The sequence below is a fragment of the Sorghum bicolor genome, chromosome 8, assembly GCF_000003195.3.
Source record: "Sorghum bicolor cultivar BTx623 chromosome 8, Sorghum_bicolor_NCBIv3, whole genome shotgun sequence".
In the NCBI taxonomy this organism is placed as follows: Eukaryota; Viridiplantae; Streptophyta; class Magnoliopsida; order Poales; family Poaceae; genus Sorghum; species Sorghum bicolor.
Window position 1 is genome coordinate 62,000,287 of NC_012877.2, and position 9,914 is coordinate 62,010,200.

Here is a 9,914-nt window from a genome sequence, read left to right on the forward strand (position 1 = left end):
ATCCCACACGCCGCCCCCAACCCCGGATCTTCCGCCGCCTCCGCCACTTCTGACTTGCCCCCTACTTAAAACCCGCCCCTCGCCGCCTTCCGCCGTCCCGCACCAACAAATCCTCCGCGCATTCGCCGATCAGATCCTCCTCCCCCCTTCCCCTTCCACCCCCTCGGAGAACCCTAACCGCCAGCCAGCGACCCATCCGCTCGCTCGTTCCCCATGGACTCGGATCAGGACTCCGTCGACGACTGGGTCGTGCTGGCGTCGTCGTCGTCATCCTCCGACGACGAGGGCGTCATCGCGCTCTCATCCGGCTGCACCACCCCCAACTTCTCCTCCCGTTCGGGCTCCGCCACCCCCAACTCCGACCCCGACCACGACCACGCCACCACCAAGTTCCTCCTCGCCTACGAGGCCGCCGCGGCCGACCCCGACGACCCGGAGGGCATGTACGACCTGTCGGACGCGGAGGACACGTACGCGACGCCACCACCGTCCCCGCCGCTACCCAAGCCGCTCTCGGGCCTCTTCCACCACACGCTAACCGGGGACGTGGCGTACGCCGCCTTCGACCCGGTCGTCCTCCCCGCCTCCGCCTCCGCCGCCCTCTCGCGCGGCCACTACGTCGGCAAGCAGCTGGTCCCGGACCCCACGTTCGCCTCCTTCATCCCGCACGAGCCCGTGTCCGCGCTGGCTTCCACGCGGGGACTCGTCTGCCTCCGCGGCACCGTCTCCAACGCCTACTACGTCGCGAACCCGGCCACCTTCGAGCACGAGCGGCTCCCGAAGCCGGCCAGCGTCCACACCGCCAAAGGCGAGCCCGCGGTTGTCATCGCGTTCGACCTCGACCCGCGCGACTCCGACCCCGAGCGCGCCGACGCCGGGTACAAGCCGTTCTACCGCCACTACCACGTCGTCGTCGCGTTCCCCATCGGGGACGGCATCTACTCCTTCGAGTCCTTCTCGTCCAGGACGGGGAAGTGGACCATGAGCGCGGACGTCACCGACGCCGGTTTCGTACACCAGGGATCCGGCGTCGGCGTGCTCGGATGCGCGTTCTGGCGCACCTCCATGGGCCTGTTCCTCTGCTACGAGCCCGTCTCCCGCTGCGCGGACCTCGTCCATGCGCCCGAAGAGGTGATGCAGTGGCATTACTGGGAGCTCGGCGAGATGGAGGGCACGCTCTGCGTCACGTGCATGGACGAGCTCGTCGAGGCCGTCGTCGTGATCCGCCTCGAATTCGCACGCCACGGCGCCATCTCGTGGGCTCTGACGGGGCACTTCGAGGGCGGCTGCCTCAGGGGACGCAAGGACGTCAAGCTGCTCCGCTCGCAGGGCAAGGCAGAGGTCGTCATGTGGGACCCCAGCTCCGAGACGGTGGTGGCCATGGACATCGAGGGCCGCACCACACGCACCATCAGGTTCACCCCTGGCAGCGCCTACTACGCCGATTTCATCCCCTACGTCAGGTCCTTGGCTGCCGTCTCTGCCAACGGGTAAACCACCGATTCCATCCACCCTCTTCTCTCCTCTGTTTTTTGGTGGAAATAGATAGATCTTTGTGTTGATTCGTAACTGCAATATGTTTGACCGATTGATTGATATCTCACTGCCAAACTTCTGAAATGTTGCCATGTTCGATGAATAGCTGAAATTCTGAATACGCAAGTTTTGCTGGATTGTTTCACATGTAGTGCTCTGAGAATGATTATTTTCTGCTGGCCTGGTCCTCTGCTCTGGCCATTTTGTGATTGAGAGATAATGCAAATTTTATCCATGTCAACATTGGTAGCTTGCAGCACAATAGTTTTATTGCGTCAACTGGATCATTCCATTACTTCAGGTCTGATTGATAGTTTGGGATGCAGGGGTATGTTTGGCTAGTTTGTGATGTAGGAGTATGTTTGGCTAGTTTGGGATGTATGTTCGGTAGGTAATGTTTGATACGGAGACATTGCTGTCCACTGAAACTGCAAGTGTGACTTGGTCCATTTCTTATCCCCTGGTAATTTGTCATTTCTAGGAAGTTGTAAACAAATGCTAAGTTGGTCCCTGTTTGACCCATTATTTATTTTCTACATGTTGTCCTTTTGCTGCTTTTCATATTTGTGTTTTGTTAGGTGCACTGTTAAATTGTTTTAGGAGCAGAACTGGATCCTAGCTAATTTCTACAACAATTTCAATGTCATTATCTGAATAACTTAGTTTTCTGGCTGATTTGATATATATATGCTTGGTTGCATCTAATATAGTTTTTTTTGTTGCGTATTGTGTTTGTTACTCTGTTACATGGAAAATTTTGGTTGCCTGGCTACTTGCAATTGACTGGATGAAGTTTCTGCAGTTATCATTGCTTAGTTTGAATGTATGACATAATGTTGATTGTAGATGATCCATGATTAGCTTTCACAAATATGTTTGCTTTTTGTTGGACTTCTCTTAAATTGTTTTTCTGTAGGTTTTGTACTATTACCTCTGTTATTATGTCAGAATGTGCAGAGCATTCCAATTTGACTAGCAATTTGACTACCAACTTGTCTGCATTGTGCTAGCAGATTCATCTTCGGATTTATTGTTTTGTGCCTAGGTGCTCTAAATTTGAATGATATAGCTTCAGTTTTACGTTTCACTAAGAATAGTGTAATGAACAATTCTGTATCATAATATTCATATATGATGTGATGGTACTGAAATGTCGGTATCTAATTTTCTTGAAAGCACAATTTCTGTCCTGGATTGCTTTTGTATCCAGTTTACATATCTTTGTTACCTTTAATTCACTAACTCTACAGAAGCATATTGCTTATAAATTATTATATTTCTTGTCATCCAGCAAAAGGGCTCATGCTGAGCGTTCGGCTGCTGCTACAAATAATGGGGGTGGTGACTTCCAGGCTGAGGCTTAGTAGACTAACAGCTAAATCTGTAAGTAATCACCACCCTCGAAAACACATCCTCATTTTTTTTCATTCGGACAATGGACATGTATGCCGTTCCATCTTAGACATGAATTGTGCCAATTTTACTGTGGCTGCAGGTACAAAGCTGGAGTAGGTTGTTTGTTACAGATGAAAGGAATAATTGAAGGATCCAGAGTTGTGCAGCCTACCTAAGGGGGGAAGGGAAAGCAAAGAAGCAGCATTCTTTGAAGCGTAGTTTAGCTGGATAAGCAGCAGTTGTTTTGCAGTGCCTCACTCACTCTAGCTGTGTGGGACAAGCACGCGCACTGTCCCAAGTCGTCTTCTTGTACAAATGTAGGTTTCAGTCCAAGCTAGCTTAACATGGGTGGAACCTAAACGTGTCCATATATCTGGTTTTTTGGAAGGGAACCTTTTGCTGTGAAAATGCTTTTCTTGTGCCTTTTGCTGGATGTCTGCTCGAGCTAATCATTTGAAATGTAATGTAACCGTGTTGTGCTGTGTCTGAATGGGTAACAGATCTGGGATCATCTGTTGGATCGCTGCTCAAATGGCTGCCATTTCACGTTTGGCTCTGCAAGTCTGACGCTTGTCAACGCAGGGGATGAGGGAGTCACTCGGACTGTGCATGCAAACATCGGAGTGTGCTGATCATGTTGTGACTTGTGAAGCTCGAGTGATGTGCGGCCAGCTCACGTTTTTAAATTTCCTGGGTGCTAATCTGACGTGATCGACACCCTTAGCTTTGCAGTATGTTGTACAGTGTTAGACTGAAGGATAGAAGGTTTGGCTGCACACAACGCACCATTTCACGGCTTGCATTGGACCCTCCTCCCCTTCCCTTCCCTTCCCTTCCGCCAACCTCTGCAGTAAGACGATTCTGCAAACAGCATCTCAAGGAGTCATGTGGAATTCAAACTCCAGCAGAGGTCATAATGCAGAGCCAGCACCAATAACATTGCAACACAACAAGGCTTCCTTGGGCCAACTTGTGGCCCATTATTGGTCTGCACCCACCACACTTTGGGCTTGTCCGACTGGCAGGTCCAGGCATGTGCTTATACTGTCAGCGCAGGCATGTACATATATATGCTCTTTTGAGTGCGTGTGTGTGTATATATCATGCTATTACTGCTACTGTTACGACAAATTAGCACCACCCCTGAGTTTTAGGCCTTGTTTAGTTCCGGAAAAATTTCGAATTTCGCTGCTGTAGCACTTTCGTTTTTATTTGATAAATATTATCCAATCGTAAACTAACTATGATTAAAAGATTTGTTTCGCGATTTACAGACAAACTGTGTAATTAGTAATTTCGCTGTTGATTCCAGAATTAGTAATTATGACTGGTTTCGGAACCATCAGTCACAGCCGGATCTAGAGTAGTGATGTCCAGATCTAGGCATGTTTAATGTAGTAGTTATATATGGCTTCAAATTGTTTGGACTGCGCGCTACTATCTCCTTGATGAGCATTCATCAGTTCTTTTATGAATGAACATCACGTCTCACTTCTCTGTTTTAAAGAATGGAGATATTAACACCCAAACACAAATGTACCTAAAACATTTTATGGTTTCATCTATCTCTATGGCTGTTGTGAACACTTTGGATGCTTAGAAATTTGAAATTCCAACTAGTTATCGTACACCAAAAACTGTTGATGCCAAATATAAATCCAAAACAGCCCACTGACATGCGGGCCTGTTTCATTCACCAACAGAGGGGATGGCAGCGGCGCGCCGAGGCGACAGTGGAGGCTTCGGAACTCCGGGCTGCGGATCAGGCTCCGGTGGTGCTTCGAGAGCGCCGTGCACGCGATCACGGTGCGGGCGGGTAGGCGCGCCAGGATGGTGCCGATGGTGTCGTCGCAGACGCCGCCGGCGCCTGACGATGCTCCATCGATGGCCGGCCTCTTCCTCTTGGCTAGATCCCGAGGTGGATATTTATGAGCAGATGCCAACAACATCATGTGACTTTATTCCCGTTCTTTGCGGAGAGCTTGTTATGCATACGTTGAGATCCTGTAAAACTACTTACCAACCAAAAATGTGTGGTATTATGTTCTTATAATACTATTATGTGCTAGTTTATGGTACAAGGAGAGAGGAAAGACCTCGTCATCCTCATCATGCTTGGCTTGCCCTTGCCCTTACAAAGTTTGCATCAACGACCTCCTTCCTATAGGTTTGTTAGGTGATGGAAGAAAACGGTGGATCACCTCTTTTGGCATTTGTCCCTTTGCACAACAATGCTGGGGGCTTTTGAACCTAAGTACAGTACAGTACAGCATAAAGGAACTTTCAGAAACACTCCAGCAATCAAAGAGCAACTAAACAGTCAGTTCTTTATGGTTGCAATAATCCTGATGAGCTGGACAATATGGAAAGCTGAAACGAATTAATCTTTAACAATAATCAGCTGTCCATACTGGAGTGCAAGACCTTATTCATCAATGAAGTTCAACTAGTCTCCCTAAGAGTCAAGCAGAGTCTAACGCCTGATTTTGAACAAATGGTTGCAAAGTCTGCAGTTAATTTGATTCATCACTGTAATCTTATTTTTCTTATCTTTTTTGTTTTCTTCTTTGTTTCTTGATCTCCTGTATCTCTAGTTCTCGTTCTTTTGTTTGCTTTAGACTTTTGTCTCTCTTATTGCAATAAAATTTACTGCAGGGGCGCAAGCCCCTCTAGGTTCTTCAAAAAAAGGTGGTGGTATCGAGGAGATCCTTGATTACGTGTGGCTTGGCTTGGCTGAGCTTATGCACAAGGTCTGACAGGTGGTGCCAGAGACAAAGGTAATGAAGATGTCGGCGTCCACTATGTTAGGGACCTCGTCGCATTGTCTAGAAATTGCTAGATATAGTCTCGGAAGGATCCCTTCAACTTTTGGGATGTGGTAATCTGAGTACCCTAGAAGTTGCCAAGAAACTTGTCCTTGAGATGATTAGGTGCAGATGCAGTCGGGCGAGAGGTACTCAATCCAAGCCTATGGTGAGTGGGCCAAGAAGATTGGAAGGTACTAGATAATGAAGTAATCATCATTAGCACGTCTTCCTTGGTTAGCTAGCCAGTAGTCCTCTAGTTTCGCTGGGGTACTTCGTAATGTTGGTGAATGCTCGGAAGCACACATGTCTAGAAATGATGTTGCGGATGCTCCTCCTGAATGCCTTTGGCCACGATCATCGTCTAGACACATACACATCTACTAGTGAGCGAGCTCCCGCTGTAAAGCATACGTCATACCAAAATGCAAATAATGTGATGTTCATGCCTTTTGAGTTCTTTTCATATGGTAAATGCATGACCAACTAGTTCTTTGGTAGCTTTAAGCAACAATTGCATGCATGCAAATTAGCTAGAGTGGAGTTTCAAAGAGTAGGTATACCAGCTACCGAAGGCTCTATATAGAGGACTGTGGTTTGAATGCTAATAAATAGTTAGCCATATGTATGAGCCCAAATTTTGTTCAGAAATTTTCAGTGTTTTTATTAGACCTATTGTGTGTCACTTTCAACTCTGAGGCATAGGAGAAAACCAACCTATTTGTCATGGCTGGAGTATGTATGTTCAAAATTATAAAGAAAACACCTTCCACTGGCGTGCTTTGCCAACAAGCTCTTGCATAGCTCTGCTTTGCCAACAAGCTCTTGCATAGCTGTGTCTTGCGAGAGGACGTGCAATCTCAAGATCGTATGTGCTTTGCCAACAAGCTCTTGCATAGTTGTGTCTTGCGAGAGGACGTGCAATCTCAAGATCGTATGTATGCGGTGTGCAGTGACGCTCTTGTTGCCGGCGAGCCATGGCAGGTCCTCCGCAGGCATCGCCGTGTCGAGGTTGGCCGTGACGCTTCTGATGCCGACGCCGCGGAGGTCCGCGCGACCGCAGTTCTCGGCCATGAACTTGGCGTCGAACACCCGGCCGCCACCCTCCGCGGCCACAGTTCTCGGCCATGAACTTGGCGTCGAACACTCGGTGGGCCATGAACTTGGCGTCCGCACTTGGCGTCGAACACCCGGCCGCCACCCTCCGCGGCCGCAGTTCTCGGCCATGAACTTGGCGTCGAACACTCGGTGGGCCATGAACTTGGCGTCGAACACCCGGCCGCCACCGAGGAGCTTAGGTAGAAAAAGTGTTGTTCTACAGTTTAAATAAAAAGCACTGCTACAGAAGAATAATCGATATTTGGAATAGCATCATTAGAAATTGAAATTCCATCTGTGTATATAAACTGGAGGCAAATTTCTACTACTGTTTTAAATCTGCAAGTTCTGATAACTAATAAAGCATATATAAGTTCTCAAGCAACAAAAAAAAAAGGGTATACTCCCTCCATACCGACTCCTAAGGGCTACCTCGAACAATGTGGACTTAGAGTCTAAATAAAATTTGGAGTCTTATTTTTTCTACTTCTTTCTTCAATAAATATATTGTCACATCAGCAAAATACTATAAATAATATGTAATTAATTATCTTGGACTCTTTATTAGAGTCTTGCATTGTGAGCGCCTTAAACCAATTTCGCTAAACTTGACGTCCTGCTCTGCAGCCGCTCGCATGGACGGGACTGCCCCCGGCGCTAGCGCTCACGCCGGTTCAACTGCCAGCATGCACGCAACTATAGAGGGAGTATGTATCAATTAATCTGAAGAGACAACGCATTGAAATAGCGAACTGGGTTCCTCTGAATCCATCTTTGGCATTTCCACCACGTCTTGCAAGTCTTGAGGCAGCTTCTGCATGATGCGGACCAAGAACTCCATGAGGCACACAATGTTGAGCGTTGTTTCCTGCCCTTTCCTCCTATCTTGCTGCAGGAGTGGGTTCATGACTTCAGTGATGTGTGCTGAGCGACCTCGCCGCCGCTCCATGTCTTGGCTCAACTCCCCGACGATGCTTTCAGGCGACACAAGGGTTGGTTTGTAACCCCAACATAAGCATATATTCGGACTTCTTGACTGTCAAGTCGCGTGGCATGTCCGCTCTGAATATCTTCTTCGCTGTAACGTCGTACAGCAAAAGCTCATCGGTCGATGAGCAGTAAAACCAAAGTAGTAGTATACCGTCGCAGTCCCAAATGCCGACAATCTTGTGATTATAACAGTCCCAGCTGATCATCTTATGTGAGATGGTATGCATTGGCTCCAACTGGTAATTCGCTGTGAGCAGCCATAATGCTACGCAATCATTCTCGTTGTCGTTGATCACCAGGCACGGACGACCAGACATCTGAATCAGCTCCATGTTTGGAAGCAGCCAGTGTGTTGCGTCATCTTCCTGGCGCCATGTCAATGGTGCGCACCGTCTCATCATCAACATCGAAAGCTAGGATCACATGCTTCTTCAGGTGGAGGAAATAAATTGTGCCGTCCATGTACAGTGACTTCTGCCGGATGATGTCTTTGCCTGTTATTTCTTTCTTGGATGATTGCACAGTTTCCATGGAATACACAGTTCGTGGTGGCAGTGTTTCCTTGTCGTCGCCGCCACCGCCGCCGCCGAGCGAGTGGACTATCAGCGAATACTCACAGTGATGTGTTGGCCCGCCGACCCTGCGGCCTACGATTTTCCCATCACGGCGGCGGATGAACATCTGGATTAGGGATGTGTCCCTGCGGCAGCAAAGCAGCTTGTAGGTGTTGCTCCTCCTGCCATAACCTAACCCCAGTGCGAGGAACTGGGTTTCCTTGTGCGATAGCTCGCTCCCGTCGGGCAAGACAATTGGTGCTGATCTTTTCTTCTTCTCCGAGACCGACGACCATGATGGTGCACGGGCTGGAGAAGCCCTTGGTAGCAATGAGCAGGACGCCGTTGCACGTGTTGACGTACTTGGTTCCGAGGTACCTCCATCCTGCGACCGAGCAAACCGGGGCCGGGGCGTTGCCGCTGCCGCCGGTGAGCCCGGAACCGGCGAGGTGGAAGCCGTAGTAGCCGCTGGCGGGATCCTTCTGCTCAGGTCTCCTCCTTATGCGCGCCGTCGCGAGGTACGCGGCGTGCGGGGATGGCAGCGGCGCGCCGAGGCGGCAGTGGAGGCTCCGGAACTCCGGGCTGCGGATCAGGCTCCGGTGGTGCTTCGAGAGCGCCGTGCACGCGATCGCGGTGCGGGCGGGCAGCCGCGCCAGGATGGTGCCGATGGTGTCGTCGCAGATGCCGCCGGTGGCTGACGACGCTCCATCGATGGCTCGCCTCTTCCTCTTGGCTAGTACGTACTAGGGTTGAAGCGCCGCCGTTGTCAGCGATCTCATCTTCCCCTGCCGACCTCTCCATGATGGGTCCTATCGTCGATTCCCGTGGAGATCCCGAGGTGCATATTTATCAGAAGATGCCAATTCCCGTTCTTTGCGGAGAGTTGGTTTATGCTTATGCATACGTTTTTAATTTACTATTTACTATGCTTTCTCCGTATAGGACTTAAAATTCGTTTAAGATAACAATAAGGTCTTTAAAATACAATTTTGACCTCTTATTTTTATAAAAATATTAGGAAAAAAATAATATATGTATATTTTTATGAAAAATATTTTTTAAAATAAACCTATTCAATAATTTTCACATATGCAAATTCAACAATTTAAAAGTTATTGATGATTTATATTTCCAATGTTTGACTCAAATCTTGTCCAAACACAACTTCTAAATCATATACAGAGAAAGTATACTATCATTCATCAATTCAACTTAATTTGGAAATCCAGAATAACAAACAGCACATAGTATATAAATGGGGACATATACCTTTCCCTTCCCACGCTGCTTCATCCGTCGTTCGCTAATCAATTTCTATATACTTGGTGATGTCCAATATAATTCTGTAGTAGTAGATACTAATTTGATATCATTACTTTTGACGCTTATTTTTTTTATAAAGTCAGTCAGTTTAGAAAAGTTTAAAAGACTACTCTATGAATTGATCTGTTCATAGATTGAGAGTATTACATTAAAGTTTTGTACACAGGGAAAAAATAGGTAGTAAAATGTCGTTGAGATCCTGTAAAACTACTTA

General features: G+C 48.0%; 1 protein-coding gene across 1 annotated transcript; it reads left to right on the top strand.

The window, feature by feature from the left end:
• Nucleotides 1-3,442, top strand: LOC8065235. The gene is made up of 3 exons (XM_002442552.2): nt 1-1,490; nt 2,828-2,919; nt 3,032-3,442. Exons 1-2 carry the CDS (start codon nt 214-216, stop codon nt 2,898-2,900), a joined length of 1,350 nt encoding a protein of 449 aa, XP_002442597.1. The 5' UTR covers nt 1-213; the 3' UTR covers nt 2,901-2,919; nt 3,032-3,442.

Excerpts from the sequence above, each read along its gene's own strand:
- LOC8065235 (XM_002442552.2), top strand. The coding sequence starts at position 214 with ATGGACTCGGATCAGGACTCCGTCGACGACTGGGTCGTGCTGGCGTCG. Across the intron at positions 1,491-2,827 it reads GCTGCCGTCTCTGCCAACGG|CAAAAGGGCTCATGCTGAGC; the intron begins GTAAACCACCGA and ends CTTGTCATCCAG.